General features: G+C 48.0%; 1 protein-coding gene across 5 annotated transcripts; it reads left to right on the plus strand.

Moving 5' to 3' along the window:
* Positions 1–815: 815 nt before the first annotated feature.
* Positions 816–16,842, plus strand: LOC125528721 (uncharacterized). 5 transcript variants are annotated; one of them, XM_087518448.1, is made up of 7 exons: positions 816–1,153; positions 3,324–5,361; positions 5,456–5,828; positions 5,918–5,988; positions 6,066–6,433; positions 16,393–16,487; positions 16,594–16,842. In XM_087518448.1, exons 3-6 carry the CDS (start codon positions 5,800–5,802, stop codon positions 16,444–16,446), a joined length of 522 nt encoding a protein of 173 aa, XP_087374574.1. In that variant the 5' UTR covers positions 816–1,153; positions 3,324–5,361; positions 5,456–5,799; the 3' UTR covers positions 16,447–16,487; positions 16,594–16,842. The 5 variants fall into 3 exon arrangements, 2 of the variants coding, with proteins under 2 accessions (XP_087374574.1, XP_087374573.1); XR_015601184.1 differs by lacking the exons at positions 16,393–16,487; positions 16,594–16,842 and adding exons at positions 7,049–7,335; positions 7,417–8,100 and having other exon boundaries at positions 6,066–6,966; XR_015601186.1 differs by lacking the exons at positions 816–1,153; positions 3,324–5,361; positions 16,393–16,487; positions 16,594–16,842 and adding exons at positions 7,049–7,335; positions 7,417–8,100 and having other exon boundaries at positions 5,370–5,828; positions 6,066–6,966.
* The last annotated feature ends 5,608 nt before the right edge of the window (positions 16,843–22,450 follow it).

The following is a 22,450-nucleotide window of genomic DNA, read 5'->3' on the forward strand; positions in this document are numbered from 1 at the left end:
GGAACAAATAATTCAAACCACCCTTTATTGATGATGAATGAGCACTTGTATACAATGACACGACCATGGTCCGTAGAGATGCCATTCCAGGAACCGCCATGACGGTTGCTGGAAGTGTGCAACCGCACATGTAGAAAGGAGCGGGGATTATCCCGTAATACCCACAAGAGTTATTTAGTTTTAACAAAGAGAATACGTAGAAAAAGGTAAGAAAAATATGATGTGATTGAGAAAAATATGATGTGATTGATATTATGTGCGAATCAACCTGTGGTTGAGTTGGTTAGGTGAACAGTGGTATCCCTAATCCATCAGGATTCAAATCCTGGTGCTCGCATTATTCCTGGATTTATTTCAGGATTTCTGGCGATGCGCTTTTAGTGGGAGGAGACATTCCCGTCGACGAGGTGTCTATGATGACTTCGTAAATCTTAAGATGATATGCTGGCTCAGTCTCTCGAAGATGCTCATAAGGATAGAATATGCGTGTGTGCGTTCATAGAAGTGAGTGTATGCGCGTGTATATGAGCGCTTGTGTCTGTACTGATGCTTAAAAAAAAATTGATATTATGTACGTATAACAAATTGATTTTGGGATTTCTTTCCCCAAGAAATGAGGTGGAGGGTCGGTTTGGAAAAAATAACGGAATTGCTATTTTTCATCCGGATGAAAAGAATTCACGGTTATCCGTTTTTCTGTCCGTCCGTTTCCTGCATCAAGATTCGCGTTCGATTCTAGCCTCACGGGTGTTTTTTTGTTACCGGGCCCGCAACTACGCCCTGGAGACCCGTTAATCCCGAACAGGTCCGTGTACTAGCGGGTTTTTCTTTTTCTTTGAATTTCCTATTATCTCCTGCGGTGACTTTGTCTGTTTCCCTTCCCCATTTTGAGCGGCGAGATCTTGGAGGCAGAGAGGAGAGGGCCATGGCGATTTGAGTGGTTAGCTCTGCCGCTGATCTCCGAAGAGCGAGCCTGTGGTTGGCGTCCTTCCCCTACCCTTGTTGCTTCTCCTGCAAGCGCGTCGAGGAAGAGGGGAAGTCGACACATGGTGATTCCGCGGCGGTATCTCATCTGCTACCGTTAATTTCGCGCCGCTCCTCTTGTTGCTGTGGTGTTCTCCGAGCCCTGTGTCTCCCTTCTTCCCCCAACGAGGTTTGTTTTGCCAATATCCTCCCCCCTGTCTTCATTTCGATGCAATTTCTGTAGGATTTTGCTAGATCTGGCGTAGTGATGTTTTTGTTCCCATGTGCGGTGGTGGGTCCAGCGCTTTTTAGGTTGTTTTGTGGTGGTTCCTAGATTTTTCGGTTGTTGTTGGAGAGGGAGCAACATCTCAGTAGATGTAGATGCAGCAACGCCTGGTCCATGTAGTTGTAGGGGTCAATTTCCGCCCATGTCTACATTTAATTTTCTGCTCCCCTAATGCGGCTGCAGTTGTTCAGTGCCCCTATATGTGCACAGCCCATAGATACGTGGATGTAACTGATTTGAATGAGCTCCTAGATGTTTTGGACTGTATGTGTGTATGACGCCAGTTGTTTCTGTTAGTGTGTTGTACTGTTAATTTTGAGCAATTTTAGAGTGATTGGGACTGAATTTTTACCAGTTAAGCGTCAGCAATGTGTAAGTTTCAGTGATTTTTCGAGTGCTTTTGTATCTGCTTTTGTATATTCAGTTATGTGTAAGTTGGTTTACAGTGTAATCCCTAGTGTTTTTTGACTGTATTTAGATGATTTTTACAGTGTAATTCGTTAGTGGATTTACAATGTAATTCTTAGTGCATTTTGGAATGCATCTTCGGTTGATTCCTAGTGTATTTTTACAGCGTAAATCCCAGTGTAGTCACACTGTAATTCTTTTGTAGTTTTACTGTGTAAATCTTAGTGCCATGGCAATGTGTTTTCCTTATCTTATTAGTGGTTTTATTGGTGAGTCTCGCTCGCCTTTGTGGCTCTGAAATAAGTTGGTGACTGATATGAGCCTGTGTCTACATGCTCGGACCTTTGCCAATGGGTGTTTGAAGTGTGGTTTGCATCTACCTGGCCGCCTTTTTGCATTTTTGTGTGGATTGATGTGTGTTTGCAATGATTTTTTGAAACACTAGTAATACTTAATAAGCAGTTTTTTTATCTATGTGGCTGCAGCGTAAATGTGATCCTCTCTCATCTTAAGAAGCAGCCTTTGTCTCTGGTTTTTTGTAATATCTTTTAGTGTAACACTCAAAGTATTTTTAGTGGGTTTTTTACACTGTCATTATCTTGTTTTGATACAGTGTAATTCTCAAAGTATTTTACACTGTAATTATCTTTGTTTTACAGTGTAATTCTCAAAGAATTTGCACTGTATCTTATTGGATTTTACAGTGTAATTCTCAAAGTATTTTCATTGTAATATCTTTTGGTGTTTCTCTCACAGTATTTGTAGTGGATTTTTCACTGTAATTATCTTGTTTTCATACAGTGTAATTCTCAAAGTATTTACACTGTAATTTGTTAGTGCAACTCTCAAATGATTTTACACTGTAATCATCTGATTTTTCACTATAGTTATCTTGTTTTGATACAGCGAAATTCTCAAAGTATTTACACCGTAATTTTTTAGTCTAACTCTCAAATGATTTTACACTGTAATCGTCTTGTTTGATGCAGTGTAATTATCTTGTTTTGCTACAGTGTAAATCTCAAAGTATTTGCACTGTAATATCTTATTGAATTTTACAGTGTAATTCTCAAAGGATTTACACTGTAATTCTCGTAGTGGATTTACAGTGTAATTCTAAAAGTATTTTTACTGTAATATCTTTTAGTGTTTCTCTCACGGTATTTGTAGTGGATTTTTCGCACTGTAATTATCTTGTTTGATTACAGTGTATTTCTCATAGTATTTACACTATAATTTTTCACACTGTAATTACAGTGTGATTCTCATAGTGTTTACATTGTAATTTTTTAGTGTAACTCTCAAATGATTTTACACTGTAATTGTCTTGTTTGATCTAGTGTAATTATCTTGTTTTGATAGTGTAAATCTCAAATTATTTACACTGTAATATCTTAGTGGATTTACAGTGTAATTCTCATTTTTGGATTTACACTTTTTTTTGCATTTTTACTGTGTAACTATCATTGGATTTACACTCTAACTATTTACTGGCTTTGTTAGTGGGTTTTACACCGTAATTCTTAGTGGTTTTACTTGTAAATCTGAGAACCATTTGTACTAGAATCCATTTGCTTTGCTCTAATGATTTAGTCTAATTTTCTTCATTGTAACAAGCACTTTAATTCTACCAATTGTCGTGGTTCTAACTCTGACAGTGATGTAGGGGGGTATGTATGGAGAGGTTAGATCTCAACTATTGGAAAGTTGTAAACACACCAAGATGTACGAGTTCAGGCCCTTCGCGAAGGAAGTAACAGCCCTACGTCTCGATGCCTGGAGGCGGTCGACTGGATTACTTGCGTGTGAATAACAGGGGTGCGAACCCTTCATACTGAGGAGGGGGGTGGCTTATATAGAGTTTGCCGGCCCCCTTCTGCCCTCAGTAATGCAGCCTCTAATAAAGTGCTATAATGATCATAAAGATTACTTAACAGCTGACCGTTTGCCTGCGGAGTGACTATAGGTCTCCTGGCGGTCAAGTGGTTGGCTTCATGGTCGAGTGATAGCTTTCTGGTCGAGTGTCTTGAATCCGTCGAGTGGGATACCTTCAAGTCGATTGAAAGGTGACGTCTCCTAGGGATGTCCTAGGGTAAGGCTCCTTGGACAGGTCCGTGCCCCTACCCTAGGTACATGGCTTCATCATTAGCCCCCGAATGGATCGAGGTTAGAGTGGGGAAAGAGTTAGAGATCTTTCTGACTGGTTCTTTGGGCTACGTGAGCGCCTCGTTTTGGGTCAATCGTCACGGATGACGTTGCCAACCTTTTTCAGTCGCCTTGATCCATTCTAGGCCTTTCGTCGAGTGAATTTCTTTATTTGTGACATACCGAGCGTCGGCGCGGGCGGGGTCTTCCGTTTTGACAAGTTGTTCTGCAGCCCGTGGATGTCGTGGGATTTCAGATTTTGGGAAGCGCGCGGGACGGGAGCGGCCGTAGTAATCGAAAGTGATAAAGCGGAAGCTCCTCGATCCCCGTGTCGCCTTTTTCGCCACGTACTGTGCGCGCGTCCGCTGCGGGATTTGACTGAATAGTTTGGGCCTACCAGTCAGCCACTCGGGAGCGGCCCCTTATAAATCGCCGGCTCGGGGTTTTCAAGCAGTGCGCTCTCTTCTCCTCCTTTCTTCTTCCTCTCTCCCTTCGCAAGTCCTTCCGCCACCTCCGTTCTCGCCCCAGCGCAGCAGGCCCGTGCGAGACTTCGCCGGCGACGATGACGAAGGGCAAGACCTCCGCTTTGGAGCGCGTGAAGAAAGGCGGCGGCGCAGGAGAAGGGGAAAAGATCTGCTCGGGGCGGATTCTCCTCAAGGTCCGCTCTGCCCAAGGGCTGGATCCAGGGCGATTGGATGCCGTCAGTGATCCGGCAAGAGGATCTCGACGACATGGTCGAGGGGGGAGTCATTCCCCACGAGGCTGCGCGTCTTCCGGGGAGAGAGATCGAACCTCAACCCCGCGATGGTGAGTGCGTGCTCCTAGCTACCCACATCGACCGAGGGTTTTCTCTGCCGCCCCATCCTTTTTTCCGGAGCTTCTTGAACTTCTTCAGAGCGCAGCTCCACCACTTTACTCCCAATTCCATTGTATACCTTGCCGCTTTCATTTCCATGTGCGAGGCTTTCTTGGGTTGCCGTCCCCATTGGGGACTTTTCAAGCACATCTTTACCTGCCGTTCTCAATCGGTCAAGAAGGCCAAGTCGAGTGATGAGAGGACGCAGATGATCCAGTTGTGCGGAGGCTTGGCGATCCAGACGAGGGGGAAGAGCTGTTTTCCATCCATTACTTTCCCGGAGTCGGTCCGTGGCTGGCAGGCGACCTGGTTCTACTGTCAGGACCAGGCGACCCCAGGACAGTCGACTGGTCTTCCTCCTTTCTCCCTCGACTGAGCTGAAAAACCTGCTTCTCTGAAAGTGGCGCCGGAGGAAAGGGCTCAAGTCAAAGTGCTGGCCGGTCGAGTGGTTGAGCTTGTCCGTGAGGGCGTGACGGGCATGGATTTGCTAGAGGTCTTCCTCCGGAGGCGCATCCAATCGCTCCAGGCTCGTGACCACCCGATGTGGCTGTACTCGGGTCTCGACGACACCACTCGGATTCACTCGGAGGAGGTCACTGATGAGATGCTGGAGGGGTGGCTGTCGAGCATCACAGGAAACAAGGACAACCCCCGAGTAGCCAGGAGGGTAATTCCACTCGACAACTCGTACGACGTGGATCAGGTATGTCTCTATGCTCCTGACTAAGGTCTTGTTTTTCTTCATTGGTTTTCTTTGAGTTGGTCGATTGACCTTTATCTTGTCTGTTGTTTTTCAGGCGACTACTGAGATGTACTCGACGCCCAATGGGGCACAGGGGCCAACTGAGGAAGGGGAGGCGAGCGGAGGTGAGAGCGGGGACGATCAAGGCGAGTGGGAGTCCAACGGTGAAGGAGAGGGAGGCGACGACGTCGACTCCAGCGAAGAGGAGGAGGAGGTTGAACCCCCCGCCCGGAGGGGCGATCCAAGCTCACACACGATCCAGCGCGGGAGCGTGGTAATGCGACTGCTCCTGTTGGGCAGTCGTCGAAACACCCTCGGACCTCTTCTCCTACGCCGACTGGAAAGGCTCCCAAGCACCCGCATGCAGTGCCGTCCAAACCGCCCAAGGCTCTGCCCAAGATGAAGATGGCCGTCCCCACCATTTCTGGGTAATAATAAAACTTGTTATCCTTTGTCGATCGTGGACGGATCCTTGGCCGATCCATTGAGCAAACCGACTGACTTTCGAGGCTTGCAGTGCTGCTACTTCTGAGATCTCTGCCAAGGACGACGACCAAGAGATGGAGGATGCTGTTACCTCCAACCCTGGTACGATTACTGACGTTCCGCTTTGAGTCGACTAAACATTTATTGCAACCCTGGTCGATTGAACGTTTCCTTTGTAGCCCCTCCTCATGTTATCGACCTCCCGGATGACGACGACAACGAACCGCTGAGAATGAGGAGGAACAAGAGGTCGACGGCTGACAAGACCCCCCAACTTGCTCCGGCGTCTGAGGCCATGGCTCGGGATGGTGGTGACACCACTCGGGCTTCTGTGACTTTCGCCATTCCTCTGACGAGCGTGCGGCCTTCGGCGTCGACTGCGGATCCACCTTCGCTTTTTGCTGCATACCCCGTCCCTGAGGACCAAGCGGCTGCTGCAAAGGAGGCTATACGCCAGGCGGGGATCATGATGGAGCAAGTGAAGATGGCTTGGGAGGCCAGCCAAGCAGCCTATGACGCGAGTTCGGCTCTTCAGAGCAACGTCCAGGTCAGTCGACTCAACACTTGGTCTGTTATGATATGCTGTTTGAAGAGTCTCTTTTCCGAAAATCTTTTGTATCTGTATCTGTACACCCACTGGGTGTGTCTGCCAATTCTTGGACGAGTGGGGGCACGCTAAGTGCACCCACTGGGTGTAGTCCCTGAGACTACGGTGGACTGCTGGCAGTCGACTGTAGTCTTTACATTGTGTTGCTGTAGCTGTATTTCTTCACTCGGTTTTTCCCCGAAGATCTTTTTTTTGGTCGAACCAGTGGGAGCACGCTGAGTGCATCCACTGAGTGTAGTCCCCGAGACTACTGTCGAATGTTTTTGATTCGGCTGTGGTCTTAGAAACGTCGTCATTGTCTCTTAGTTACTCGGAAGCAACTTATCTTGGACGTCTGTCGACTGATTTTTCTTTTACAAAAATCCTGCGAACTTGTAACTCGCTATACTGAGTTGGAGAAGCAGAAGATTCAACTGAATCTTGATCTGGAGCTGGCCAGAACAGAGCTGCAGAAGGTCAGAGCGGCGCCGCAGGTAAGACGACTTTGTCGACTGGTTAGTTTTTAGGCTTGAGTACCCTTCTGCTATTTCCGAGTCAATCATCACTTCTTTGCAGAAAAACTAAGCGAAGCTCTGGCGAAGAAGGATCAGGACTTGGCTGCTGCCCGTAAGGAGGCTGACGACAAGACCGCTCTGGCCGAACAGAAGCTGGCTTCGGTCGGCCAATTGGAAGAAGAGAATGCCAAGCTGAAGACCGCTCTGAATGAAGCCAACCGAGAGTGTACACGTTGAAGTAGGAGAACCTCACCCTGAGCGAGAAGATGGAAGGCATCGCTCGCAGGAGGGACGACCTGGAGAGCTACTTGAGGAGCCTCGCCAAGAAGTTGTACATGAAGCTTGAAGGTGCACATTCAGTTCCGACTGGGTTTTTTTTGTGTCGACTCAGTCTATGAAAATTGATTTATCCTTGGATCGTGTATGCAGAGATTTGCCAGAACTTTGAAGAGGAGACTGGGCGTATCAAAACAGGTTTGGATCCAATCAACTCCCCCGTGAAGGATGAAGCTGACATGAATCTGCTCCGACTGGAATCTCGCATTGACGGCGTCGTGGACTACTTGGCTCGACTGAAGGTTGCCATGTCACAGATCGACCCGGCACTTTGGCCAGAGGCTATGCTCCAAAACGATCTCGAGTCTCTGATGACTCGTCTTAACGGGATCCCTGACCGAGTGCAGGAGTGGAAGAAGTCTTCTGCTCGGTGTGGCGCTGATGTGGCTCTGTCTCTGGTCCGCGTCCATTGCAAGGAGGCGCGAGAAGAAAAGCTGGCCGCCATCCAAGTTGCCAATACCAGGAAGCACAACTTCCAAGACTTCATGGAGACCTTCATCGCTGCTGCCACCCATATTGCAGACGGGATTGACTTGGACGAGTTCGTCGCCCCTTCCAGTCCTCCTCCTGAGGAATGAAAAACTTTTATGCTTCACTTTGAATTTGCCTCGGAATGCCGAGTGTATTTTGTAACCGTTAAACTCTGCCTTAAATTTGCCTCGGAATGCCGAGCGGAAGTGTAACAGTTAAACTCTGCCGAGCCGAGGGCTCGAGTACTTTGATCTGAGGTCTAGGACCTTTTAGGCTTTATCCGAACTTGATTTCTTGTTGAATATCTTCATGGTTTGATCTGTCGAGTGGAACTTGATCTTCACTCGGAATAACCTTGTATTTGTGGCGTATCTTCTTGCAGATTGGGTTGTGTCCTGTACTTAGGCGAGCGCTGGGTTGCAGCTAAGCCCCCGAGTGGGAGGTTTGCTCTCCACTTGGTAGGACTTTTCAAACTTAGGCGAGTGCCGGACTGCAGCTAAGTCTCTAAGTGAGAGAACTTAGGCGAGTGCTGGACTGCAGCTAAGCCCCCGAGTGGGAGGATCGCTCTCCACTCGATAGGATTTTTTCAAACTTAGGCGAATGCCGGACTGTAGCTAAGTCTCTAAGTGAGAGAACTTAGGCGAGTGCTGGACTGCAGCTAAGCCCCCGAGTGGGAGGATCGCTCTCCACTCGGTAGGATTTTTTCAAACTTAGGCGAGTGCCGGACTGTAGCTAAGTCTCTAAGTGAGAGAACTTAGGCGAGTGCTGGACTGCAGCTAAGCCCCCGAGTGGGAGGATCGCTCTCCACTCGGTAGGATTTTTTCAAACTTAGGCGAGTGGCGGACTGCAGCTAAATCTCTAAGTAAGAGAACTTAGGCGAGTGCTGGACTGCAGCTAAGCCCCCGAGTGGGAGGGTTGCTCTACACTCGGTAGGATTTTTTAAACACTTAGGTGAGTGCCGGACTGCAGCTGAGTCTCTAAGTGAGAGAACTTAGGCGAGTGGTGGACTGCAGCTAAGCCCCCGAGTGGGAGGATCGCTCTCCACTCGGTAGGATTTTTTCAAACTTAGGCGAGTGCCGGACTGCAGTTGAGTCTCTAAGTGAGAGAACTTAGGCGAGTGCTGGACTGCAGTTAAGCCCCCGAGTGGGAGGATCGCTCTCCACTCGGTAGGATTTTTTCAAACTTAGGCGAGTGCCGGACTGCAGCTAAGTCTCTAAGTGAGAGAACTTAGGCGAGTGCTGGACTGCAGCTAAGCCCTCGAGTGGGAGGTTTGCTCTCCACTCGGTAGGATTTTAAACACTTAGGCAAGCACTGGGCTGCAGCTAAGCCCCCGAGTGGGAGTCTGGCTCTCCACTCGGTAGGATTTTTTGAACTTAGGCGAAACGGATTCGCAGCTAAGTCACCCACTGAGGGATTTCGCACGTAAACAAAAGTGACAGCAATTATTGGAACACTCTTGTCTTTGGTAAAAATGAACTGCAGAATTTTTTTCTTATTACATCTCGCTCAAGGGAGAACTCAAGTGTAAAAGGGGCGGAGTAGTTCCCCATTCCAAGCTCGTGGCTCGTCGATCTGGTGATCAACATTGTAGAGGTGATATGCTCCATTGTGGAGGACTCTGGTGACGATGAAGGGGCCTTCCCAAGTAGGAGCAAGTTTGTGTGGTTTCTGTTGATCCACTCGGAGGACCAAATCTCCTTCCTGGAAGGCTCGGCTCTTCACATTTCTGGCATGGAATCGACGCAAGTCTTGCTGATAGATGGTCGATCTGATCATAGCCATTTCCCTCTCCTCCTCTAGGAGGTCGACTGCGTCTTGCCGGGCTTGCTCTGCTTCGTCTTCGTTATAAAGCTTGACTCTGGGGGCGTTGTGAAGTAGATCACTCGGCAGGACGGCTTCGGCTCCGTAAACCAGAAAAAATGGCGTTTTTCCGGTCGATCGGTTCGGGGTGGTCCTCAGCCCCCACAAAACCGATGGAAGTTCGTCGACCCAAGCGCCTGCTGCGTGCTTGAGATCACGCATCAATCGAGGCTTCAATCCTTTGAGAATCAGACCATTTGCTCTTTCAGCTTGTCCATTCGACTGAGGATGCGCGACCAACGCGTAGTCGACTCGCGTGCCTTGAGAGGCGCAAAAAGCTCTGAACTTGTCTGAATCAAAGTTTGACCCATTGTCGGTGATGATACTATGCGGGACCCCATATCTGAACATCAGCCCTCTGACGAAACTGACAGCAGTGCAAGCATCGAGATTCTTGATAGGCTTGGCTTCAATCCATTTGGTGAACTTGTCGACTGCCACAAGCACATGCGTGAATCCGCTCCTGCCTGTTCTCAGTGGACCGACCATGTCCAGTCCCCAGACAGCAAAGGGCCAGACGAGTGGAATGGTCTTCAGGGCTGATGCAGGCTTGTGTGACATGTTGGAGTAGAACTGGCAACCTCCACACTTGTCGACTATCTCTTTTGCCATCTCATTTGCTCTTGGCCAGTAAAATCCTGCTCGGTATGCTTTAGCCACAATGGTCCGAGAAGATGCATGGTGACCACAGGTCCCTGAGTGGATATCATTAAGGATCATCTGACCCTCTTATGGTGTTATGCATTTCTGACCGATTCCAGTCGCGCTTTCCCTATACAACTGTCCCTTTATGACTGTGAAGGCCTTGGATCGGCGGACGATCTGTCGAGCCTCTTCCTCGTCCTCCGGGAGTTCTTTCCTCAAGATATATGCGATGTATGGTACCGTCCAGTCAGGAGTGATAGCCAAGACCTCCATGACTAGGTCGACCACAGCAGGAATTTCGACTTCACTCGGATCTGTGGCACTTTTCGGTTGCGGGGCTTCTTCTACGAAGGGATCCTCCTGGACTGACGGCGAGCGGGTGTGCTCCAAAAACACATTGCTGGGAATAGCTTCTCTCTTGGAGCCTATCTTTGCCAGATCATCTGCTGCTTGATTTTTCAGTCGGGGGATGTGATGAAGCTGTAACCCCTCGAATTTCTTTTCTAGCTTTCTTACTGCGTTGCAATAGCCAGTCATAGCTGGGCTTCTGACGTCCCACTCCTTCATTACCTGATTAACCACCAAATCTGAGTCGCCGTAGACCATGAGGCGCCGGACGCCGAGTGAAATGGCCATGCGCAACCCGTACAAGAGTGCTTCATATTCTGCTTCATTGTTGGAGGAATCGAAGTGAATCTGGAGAACGTATCTGAGCTTATCTCCTCGGGGGGAGACCAATACTACCCCAGCACCGGAACCGTTCAGCATCTTAGATCCATCGAAGAACATGGTCTAGTGCTCCGAGTGAACTTGAGTCGGGAGTTGCTGTTCAATCCACTCGGCGACGAAATCTGCAATTGCTTGGGACTTGATAGCCTTCTTTGCTTCAAACTTGATATCTAGGGGGAGGAGTTCAATCGCCCACTTAGCCACTCGACCAGTTGCATCTCTATTGTGCAAGATCTCTGACAGTGGAGCGTCGCTGACGACTGTAATGGAATGGTCAGAGAAGTAGTGTGCAACCTTCTTTGTGGTCATGTAGATCCCATATACAAGCTTCTGGTAATGGGGATATCTTTGCTTCGAAGGGGTCAAAACTTCAGACACATAGTATACTGGGCGCTGAACTCTGAAGGCCTTTCCTTCTTCTTCCCGCTCGACCGTGAGTACTGTACTGACAACTTGTCCCGTGGCCGCAATGTACAGCAGCAGAGGCTCTTTACTGATTGGGGCAGCAAGCACCGGCTGGGTGGAGAGCAGAGCTTTGAGCTCTGCAAACGCTGCGTCAGCTTCTGGAGTCCACTCGAACTTGTCAGACTTCTTCATCAGTCGGTAAAGAGGCAACGCCTTTTCACCAAGACGAGAAATGAATCGACTTAGAGCGGCCAAGCAACCTGTAAGTTTCTGGACATCGTGTACACGCACGGGGCGCTTCATCCGGAGTATGGTGCCAACTTTCTCGGGATTGGCGTCGATTCCTCGTTCGGAAACGAGAAAACCGAGTAACTTTCCACCTGGAACTCCGAATGTGCACTTTGATGGATTGAGCTTGATATCGTATCCCCTGAGGTTAGCAAAGGTTTCGGCAAGGTCAGTCAGTAGGTCGGAACGTTTCCGTGACTTAACCACAATATCATCCATGTATGCTTCTACGTTTCGACTGATCTGAGTGAGTAAACACTTCTGAATCATCCTCATGAACGTGGCTCCAGCATTCTTGAGGCCGAAGGGCATGGTGACATAACAGAAGCACCCAAATGGGGTGATGAAAGCCGTTTTGATCTCGTCGGGTCCATACAGACGGATCTGATGGTACCCTGAATAAGCATCTAGAAAAGACAAACGCTCACACCCCGCGGTCGAGTCCACTACCTGGTCGATGCGGGGGAGAGGGAAATGATCTTTCGGGCAGGCCCGATTGATGTGTTTAAAGTCAATGCACATGCGAAGCGACTTGTCCTTTTTGGGGACCATGACAACATTGGCGAGCCACTCGGAGTGGTAAATCTCTCGGATGAACTCCGCTGCTAAGAGCCGAGCCACCTCCTCGCCAATAGCTTTCCTCTTCTGGACGGTGGACCGTCGAAGATGTTCTTTCACAGGCTTGAACTTCGGGTCGACTTGTAGACGGTGCTCAGCCAGCCCCCTGGGAACTCCAGGCATGTCAGAAGGCTTCCATGCGAAAACGTCCCGTTCTCACGGAGGAACTGGATGAGCGCTTCTTCCTATTTGGAGTCGAGCATCGTCGAGATGTGAGTCGGAGCAGCGTCGGGGTCGGTCGGGTGAATGTGAGCTAGCTTAGTTTCACCGGACGACTGAAAAGCAGATTCTGAAGCAGGCTTCTTGGCTCGTAGCAATTCACTCGGATCAGCAGTTTTCTGGTACTCTTGTAGCTCAACAACTGCCATCTGAGCGTCAGCAATCTTCGATCCTTTCTGAAAACACTCTTCTGCTTTCTTCCGATTGCCGGTAACGGTGATCACACCTCTGGGGCCGGGCATCTTCAACTTGAGATACACATAGCATGGTCGAGCCATGAAGCGTGCATAAGCTGGCCGGCCCAGAATAGCATGATAAGCACTTTGGAAGTCCACAACCTCAAATGTTAACTTTTCCTTGCGGTAATTCTTCGAATCACCGAAAACCACATCAAGAGCGATCTGGCCGAGTGATTCGGCTTTCTTTCCAGGAATGACTCCGTGGAAGCTCATGTTACTGGTACTGAGCCTGGACATCAGAATGCCCATTCCTTTCAATGTTTCAGCATACAATATGTTCAGGCCACTGCCACCATCCATCAGGACTTTGGTCAGTCGAGTGCCTTCGACAACTGGGTCGACCACCAAAGCTTGCCTCCCAGGGGTGGCAATGTGCGTAGGGTGATCAGACTGGTCGAATGTGATGGCAGTCTGAGACCACTTCAGATAACTGGGTGTTGCTGGAGCAACCATATTCACCTCACGGTTAATGACTTTCAGTCGACTTTTGCTTTCGACATCAGCAAAAATCATCAGGGTGGAATTGATTTGGGGGTATCCATCGTCACTATCTTCCTTGTCCTCAACTTTGTCCGACTCTTTTTCCTTATCTTTGGACTGTTTGCCCTGAAACCGCTGGATCAGGAGCCGACACTGTCGAGTGGTATGCTTTGGGTAAATAAAATTACCCTCCTCATCTTTCTTGGTGTGGATGTGACATGGCAGATCCAAAACATCATTTCCATCTTGATCCTTGACTTTCTTGGGCTTTCAGGGGCCTTTGGGTTTTCCCTTGAAATTTCCCTGGGTTGCGGCCAGGGCCTCCCCAGGGGCGGCTGGCTCGGCCTTCCGCTTCTGCTTCCGACTGGAATTGCCTCCGGTTTCCTGGGTGACTGTTTTCTGCTTGCCACTCCGGAGTTGATCTTCATCTTCTCCGTTAGCGTATTTGGTGGCAATTTCCATCATCCGATTCAGGGACATTTCTTCGGTCCGACCGAACTTCAGGTTCAACTCTCTGTTCTTGACGCCTTCTTTAAAGGCACAAACTGCTTGGTGATCTGGTACGTTCTCAACTGTGTGATGCAAAGTGATCCACCTCTAGATGTAATCCCTCAAAATTTCACTCGGCTTCTGCACGCAAGACCGCAATTCTGTAAGGCCTACGGGTCGCTTGCATGTTCCCTCAAAGGTTGTGACAAACACTCGAGAGAGATCCTCCCAAGTGTAGATGCTGCTGGGTGCTAACTGATTCAGCCACGCTCTGGCCGAGCCCTCTAACAGGAGAGGCAAATGCTTCATAGCCACCTCATCATTGCCACCGCCAATCTGTACAGCCACTCGGTAATCTTCGAGCCAAGTGTCAGGCTTAGACTCACCGGTGAACTTGCTGACTCCAGTCACCAACCGAAAGTTGGGAGGAATCACCGCGGCCCTGATGGCTCGACTGAAACACTCTGGCCCTGAAACACGTATTCTGCTGCTGGCGGGCGCATCTCTGTTCTGGCCTTCCCGATGAGCCCTGTTCCTATCGACCAAGCCTTGAACGAGGACAGATCTCGCGTCAAAGCCTGGGTCCCTGGGGTCGACGGGAATCCTCTGCCCAACGCTATGAGGGCGCCTGTCATCTCGATGTCGAGGCGCATATGACCCACTCCTCGGGGGAGGGGTTGGCACTCGACGTCGATCATCACGATCGGATCGGTGATCATACCGCTCATTCCTTCTGTACTGATCATGCCGGTCACCACGTCCCTCACGCCTCAGGGGCGACCGCGGGCTGTGAGCCGACTGGACTATATCTGTTGCAACGGATCGACTGTGGATCCTGTTCCGCGACTGAGAAACAGCGGAATTCTGGTTTCCCGTCGCCCGGAGCAACGCTCTGATCTGTAACAAGCCCCTGCCAGCCTCCGACTGGGAGGGCTGAATCGATTCTGCTATACGGGCTGCGGCGGCCAAATTCTGAACTGGGGTTCGGTATACCTGCGTCGGCGGGAAGAGCTGGCGTCAACTAGACTCGGGAGCTCGCTGACGCGCTTGCTCGTCGAGTGCTCGCTGGAGATTTTCTAGTCGAGTGCGCTCGGCCAAATTAGCCAAGCGCGCGTCCTCCAAGGCTCGGGCCTCGGGGGACTCTCCGACGATAGGAGTGCGGAGTGCGTCCGTGTTCCGGCGGCGAAGCTCCTCTCGCTGTAATGACGTGAGAGGTTCGGGGAGATACTCATCGTGGGGATGCGACGGGTCGCCCCCACCCGCGCCTCCATCAGCGCGAGGGAAACCGGGAGGACTGTGCATTCCATCGACCGCTAGGATCTCAGCCGCTGGGTCGCTGCTGTCGCACTCGGATGCGGTCTCCGCGGAGCCAGTCGACAGGTCGAACAGGCCGCAGAGGGATTCGTCGGGCTCGATTGCCGCGACTTGCGGGGCGGCCGACTGGCGAGCCACGGCATGCCTCACCCACCTCTGAAGTCTCGACCGACCGGAGCGCTTGCGCCGGTGGGAGACAGAGCGGGGAGACGATACGGGGGCCGACCGATACTGGGTCGACGGCTGCCGCAGGAGGACGCCACGAACGCATGCGCGAAAATGCGTCGCACCGCGGACGGGGAGCGCGTCGATGTCGAGTGGCGCCTCCTGAAGCCAGGCGGAGTCGTCGGCGATGAACGTGAGCGCGCCGAGGCGGATCTCGCGGCCCTCCACCAAAACTCCGCACGAAACCATGATCAAAGGGATCGGAAAAATCGCAACTTCTCCAATCAGGCGCTAAGATTCCGGCCCCAAGGTGGGCGCCAACTGTCGTGGTTCTAACTCTGACAGTGATGTAGGGGGGTATGTATGGAGAGGCTAGATCTCAGCTATTGGGAAGTTGTAAACACACCAAGATGTACGAGTTCAGGCCCTTCGCGGAGGAAGTAACAGCCCTACGTCTCGGTGCCCGGAGGCGGTCGACTGGATTACTGGCGTGTGAATAACAGGGGTGCGAACCCTTCATACTGAGGAGGGGGGTGGCTTATATAGAGTTCGCCGGCCCCCTCCTGCCCTCAGTAATGCAGGGTTTTCAGGTACATTTAAGGTCGGGCGTTACTGGTAACGCCCCTAATAAAGTGCTATAATGACCATAAAAACTACTTAACAGCTGACCGTTTGCCTGCGGAGTGACTATAGGTCTCCTGGCAGTCGAGTGGTTGGCTTCATGGTCAAGTGATAGCTTTCTGGTCGAGTGTCTTGAATCCGTCGAGTGGGATACCTTCAAGTCGATTGAAAGGTGACTTCTCCTAGGGATGTCCTAGGGTAGGGCTCCTTGGACAAGTCCGTGCCCCTACCCTAGATACATGGCTTCATCACCAATAGTACTTTATTTTCTTTCTAACATGAAAATGATTAACTTCGAAGAGTTTCATGTGTTGTACCCAGCTGTCCCTAAGCAAGATAATCGGTATTTAAGTTTTTCTGCCTTTTCATGTTCTTGTTTAATTTTTATACAGATTTGTATGAAAGCTTTATTTTTCTTATTTGTGTTTTTTTTATCTTTTCATCCATGAACGTGGTGTCTTCACATTTAAGTATATGGAGATATTCACACCAAGAACTCAGATGGCAAACTTTTTCTCCAGTGCAGACATTCCAAATCTTAGGATCAGATATGCGAATGACATGTTTTGCAGCCCCATGAACAGTTGTGACAAGTCTTTCGTAACTGGTTTCTATCGTGATGTATGTTCTTTACTTTCTTTGTCATTTGTTACATTTTCTTATTCTCCTTTTTAGCCTCTTGTTTCTTTTACTAACATTCTGGGTCTCTTTGAATATTTGTGTGTAGGGAGAAGCAATGCCGGGTGAGGTTAAACATGTGTGCGGTCCTAGCACAAATGGTGGCTGAGTTCTTTTTTTAGTAGCATGTAATCTGAACAAAGTAGCATGCAATCTGAGCATATCAGTATTTTTGATTTAGTAGTGGTCTGTATGTTTTTTCATTTTGATTGTAGTGTCATGTCTTTATGCCTGTAACTCTGCAGTACGTATTTTGAGCAGATTTTTGATTCTATATCAAGGGTCCTTTTTTTGTTAATGATCATTTGTTCCTTGTATCTCAATTTATCCCTTCTTCACCTTTTTGTTACTGCTGCTTTTTTGACTGACTTTGGTAAAATTTGGGAGTGTCATTTAGTGGATTTACAGTGTCATTTTAGTGGATTTTACAGTGTCTTTTTCATTGCATCTTACACTGTAATTCTTAGTGGGGCTTTGTAGAAATTAGTATCTATTTAGTGATTTTACACTCATTTTCTAGGTCGTAATATGATTTTAATTTTACCTCTTCTTTGTCAATGTATTTTTGTATGCGACCTCATCCTGGTCCTTTAACCTCCTCCCTTTGTTTTGCTTTTTAGCTGCCTTTTTCTGTTTGTTCTGGGTTGGAAAAGTGGGCATGTGGACCCGTTAGTCTATTTAAAAGTTGGGGCAGAAAAGAAAATAGAAAAAAGACAAACAGGGGACACGGGACAGTTGGCATCCTGCGGTTGGATGGAAAATATGGATGAGAGCGAATTGTATTTCATCCGGATGTAGAATAGACAGTCCCAAAAATAATACTACCATTTGGTTCGCTACCGGCAAGCCAAACCCCGCGGACGCTATCAAACCGTTGTTACTTCAGCTTCTTTGTTTTCTTACTACTTAATAGTTATAGTTCCATTTTATCGGTTACAAAGAATACAAGGGGGTTTATTTAACGGAAACACTAATGTCCACACGTGTGGCACTTCTCCAACTCGCCCACACGTGTTTATCGTCGTCGATTAGTTTTTGCACGAATCTTGACACGAGATGGCAGATTTCGTGTGCCGTGTAGGACAAAGCCTATGTGTGGTGTGTAGTTGGTTCACCCGCACACCGTTTCTTCCTCGGACAACAGCGGTTTGCGAGTCGGGGCGTGCAGTGGAACCGTCGTCGCGCCCGCACGCCACGCACGACTTCGGTTGGCGTCTCCCTCGACTCGCCATTCCCCCCTCGCCGTGGTTCATTACTCCCACACACATTCATTTCTCCCCAACCCACCATCCACAGTGGTTCCAGTCGATTGGAGAAGACGAGAGGACGAGGCGGCGGCGGCGGAAGAGTCAACGGCATTCGCGACCGTTGCTGGGGTTCACCGGGCCGGAGCGTTGTCGTTGGAGCAGCCGTGGTGAGAAGGTAAGGCTCCCTCCATGGTCACATTCCTCCCTACGAATTATTCCCCCTCCCTCCGTGTTCACTTTCCCCTTGAGTTTTCTCGAGATTCCGGTGCATTCGCAGCGCTCTGGTGTCCCTGTCGGCGGTGGAGTCGTGTGTTTGCCATTTAGGGCGGCATTGCACAGTTTCGTCGTTGTTGCAGTGGCAGTCATGCCGGTGAGGCTCGCCCGGTCGGCAACCACATCTATATTTGCCTGTGCTTGCGCGAGCGATTTTCTAGCTATTAGTTCTGGTTTGCCTCGAACGATATGGGCATCAATCCGTGTTTTTAGGGCGTTTTTTGTTGTTGAATTTAGGGTATGATTGTCGTGAATGAACCCTCGATCTAGTTAGGTGCATTTCAAAATGTAGGATAATGACAGTCATGGCAATTTCGACAACTATCATCACTGATGGCAACTAATTTTCTGAATCAACTATGTCAGTTGCCATGTTATCTATAGGATAATGTCAGTTTATGAGATCCAAGTCAGGGAGTAATTTTTGTGTATGATTTCTATACCTAGGTAGTTGCATATTTAAGTGTGTGATAATGGCAGTCATGGCAATTTTCATTGCATTTGTTTGCCTACAAATATCCTCTAAGTGGCAACTAATTTTGTGAATCACCTTTGCCAGTTGCCATGTCATATGCAGAGTAATGGCAATTTGACTATACAATACACTCAACTACGTTTGCCATGCTGATTTGTGATATCTAAACATATTTGATTGCATTACATGGCAACTCATTTTTTAATGAGGCCAGGGTGTGAGTTGCCACATTATATGTTGTACATGGCAACTCATTTGATTATTTTTCTGCCTTTTTGTGCATGTTCAGCACATGGCAATTACTGCCCTTTCAGATGCTTAAACTTTGGGGTAACCATGGTAGTTTTCATTTTTGTTCATCGATGATATCCAGTGAATCGTTACTTCATTCATTTCTTTCTGTATCCGTCGGCTGTGTTTTCATTTCTCCCTAACGTGTTTTTGTTCTTATCGTAGCACAATGGCTCACAGTAACCATCAAGATGATGATAATGACTTCATGGAGTTACCACCACAGAATCATGCGACCGGTCGGACAAAAGATGGCGATGAGGTCACTCTCCCCCTATGCTTTAATTTGACATTTCAGTCTTTGTTCTTCTGTTAGAACTAAATTTTCACTACATTGAACATGGCAACAAATGATCCTTTTTGTGTTATGCAGAAGAAGAAACGTCAGTGCAGCAGGGCTTCACAAGAACGCCTAACTATATTGACCGAGGGATTTACTGATGAGCAGAAGGAGCTGCCGGTGAGATGGGGATGCAGACTCTGATGGATGTTCGGTGCAAGAATCTAGTAAATCTTGTATGCGACTGGCTCGGTGAGATATATGAGCCTGTGTCTAGGGAATTTGTGATTCCAGGACCTGGAAGACTGCCTTTGAATGAGGAATCTGTGTTCTGCACTTTGGGTGTGCCCCATGGAGAAATCAAAGTGTCGTATGAGGAGGATAATGAGATTGAGGAAGCTTTGTTTGCCCGTTTGTTTCCTGGAATGGCATCCATGCCTAATACGACTGTGCTGGCAACTTCGCTGGAGGGCATGAGAACGCATGGCGAGGTATTTAAGATGAAGCTGCTCATGTACTTGATATCAGTTGTCTTTGCGCCTACCACATCTCTTTGCCCAAGCAACAAGTGCTTCCCTATCCTGGTGAATGCTTTCTGTCTACTTCTTTTCCCCTGCAATCTTTTGATTTTGATGTCACCTGGAAGCTAGTCACTGGCAGTTTTTTGATGTTTTTATTTGATTGTTGATGCGGCATATTTTTTGTCCTGAAATTGTGTTGTGCAGGCGAAGCTGAAAGATGTTAAGAACATGAATTGGTGTAGATTCATCGCAGACTTCCTGCATGATGCATTCTCAAACAAGATGTACCAGAAGGGCTGTCGCTTGCACCTAATGGTATTTTTCCCTACTCTTTTGCAAATGGTCTTATCACGGTTCATTCTTTTCCTAAATCAACATTGCACTGCTCATAAGTGTGAACCAAATTGTTTTGCATTTTTGGTATCTCTGTTTGGCCATAGTCTGACAACCCAAAGTTTTTGACTGGTCTTTTAACTGAATTTTGTATTTTCCCTTTTTATGGAAACTGTAGGAGATCGTGCATGGCAACCCTTTGTTTCATTTTTTATGTGACACTTTTACATGTGAAAGTGAATTTTGTTTGATCCATGGCTTCTGTAGTTGCTGCCTACAAGGCAATAGCATTTTTATACAACACAAAACGTGTTCATTTCATACATTTGTTCTCTTTATACAATCTGGACGGAAACTACCATGTTGAACTGGTGGCAACTACCAGCATAATAGGATGGCAACTGCCAACATAGCATGATGGCAACTAACATAGATAGATGGCAAATCTTTCTTCCCATCTTTTTCAACTTGTGACTCAAGGAAACTGCATAAGCTTCTTTCAACATAGCATGATGGCAACTAACATAGCTTGCTTTTTATTGTGTATACCAGCTCATGTACGTCGATCGTCTTGATTTGTCAACTGTTGACTTTACTGAGATAGGAGGCCCGCCGCCTCCACATAAGTTTGTCGTCTCTGTGTGGACGTATGATGCTGTCAAGGCTGTGCTTGCCGCAGACAGGATATCTAATACAAAATATGGGAAACTGCAGGTTAGTTCTGCCTTTTTTCTTGCACGACATTCTTGAATTTCGATGTTGCATAAAATATGAAAAAAATCCCCATACGGTAACCATTTATGGCTAACAAGCGATAAATACCTTGGCAACCATGGTTGTCTACACATGGCACCCATGTTTGACCCCATACGGCAACTCTGCCATTCCATGTCGAAACTCCTTGTTTTCCTTTTTTGCAATACATGAATTGTAGTCACTGCTCCTTATTTTCTTTTGACATCTTAGTTGTTTTTTATTATTTTTCAGGTGATGGCAAAGCATGCTATAGACTACAGTGTGTTTGGTGGGCCACAAAACTTTGGCAAGTGGATAGATGTGCATTCAGCTCCATCTTGTCCTGCTGAGGTAATCAAGGATGGTTATTTGTTTTCTGAATTTCTATTTTCTTGCATTCGATATCTCTTTACGGTTGTTCTGGCTTATTTTTCTTACGCACGTGACTCTAATATGTTTTCGTTATTGTTACTTTTTGTTTTCTGCTTAGGTGAGGGCGCCTGTTGAGCACCTAGTCGGGCAGTTTGCTTCTGGCATGACCAGCTTGATCGGGAAGTCAGTTGAGGGTTGGACGGCACTTAATGGTTCTGACAGCGACGACGTTGTGAGGCAGTTCACATCATTTGTTGGAGAACGGACGCATCGGCCAACTGGTTGTTGTGGCCGATATGACTACAATAGCTCTCAGGAACTCCCTGACACGCAAGATGAGCTAGGTGGAGATGCTGGTCTCGACAAGGATGATGACGATGACATGGAGAATGTGCAACATGAAACCGGCGATGATGAACATGTTGAAGTTCGTGTAGGTGGTAAGAACGATAAGGCTGCATCAAAAGTTCATCCACCGGAGGAAGGCATTAATCGAACGGTTGTGAGAGACACAAGGGTGTCGCTCTCAAAGAGGAGCAGGGCTCTAGAGGATGCTGGGCAAGGCTCTGCTGGAAAGAGGTGTAGGGCCGATCCTGTAGCTGCTAGGAGGAGGTTCGACGTCTATTTTGCGTTTTGCTTGTCCTTCCTTTTTAACAGCCCGAACCTGTTTTCATTTTTTGCTAAGTGCGCCATGATTTTTGTGTCTCACACTTGGTATCTTTTTGCCATTTTTTCTATGTGTAGTGAGGCTACAGCTGGTGGACGATCAGTTAAGAAGAAACAAGCACCCACGCTAACCTGTGTTTCTACCCGATTGAACAAGGGGCTCCCACTGCTGGTGCTACCACTTCCACTAGGTCGTCTCCTCGCACATCGACGTCCAACACCGGGGATCCTGTCGTGCTGGAAGACGTGAAGAAGACAATGAAGAGGTGGATTCTCCCTGTTTTTTATTTGTCCTAATGCTATTTTTTGGTTGATGCATTGTAAATCATATACAACCTTTTACTTGATCTATTTCTGTGGCAACTACTGTCTGCTTCTCATGGTAGCTGTCTAACTTGCCACATGGTTACTGCTATCTATCTCACATGGCAACTGCTATTTTTTATGATCTAAATTTGCTGCATGGCAACTCCTGCTTCCTTCTGTGGCAACTGCTAACTAGAACACATGGCAAATATTTTCCACTCATATGGCAACTAGTAGGTTTCCACTAACTTCAACCTCTTTGCATTTCATGTGTGCTCATCCATAACTTGTTTTCAAATGGCAGCTCTGGCATATCACACATTTTCATTTTATGATGACTACCATGGCAATTATTTTGCTCACCTTCTTGCACTCTTCATGTGTCTTCTTAGCAGGGTGAAGAAGAC

Source organism: Triticum urartu, chromosome 4A, assembly GCF_056163025.1.
Source record: "Triticum urartu cultivar PI428250 chromosome 4A, HENAU_Tu73, whole genome shotgun sequence".
Taxonomy (NCBI): domain Eukaryota; kingdom Viridiplantae; phylum Streptophyta; class Magnoliopsida; order Poales; family Poaceae; genus Triticum; species Triticum urartu.

Coding starts and splice junctions, on each gene's coding strand:
- LOC125528721 (XM_087518447.1), top strand. CDS start 7,254: ATGGAAGGCATCGCTCGCAGGAGGGACGACCTGGAGAGCTACTTGAGG. Junction 7,336..7,416: donor GTTGTACATGAAGCTTGAAG/GTGCACATTCAG, acceptor TCGTGTATGCAG/AGATTTGCCAGAACTTTGAA.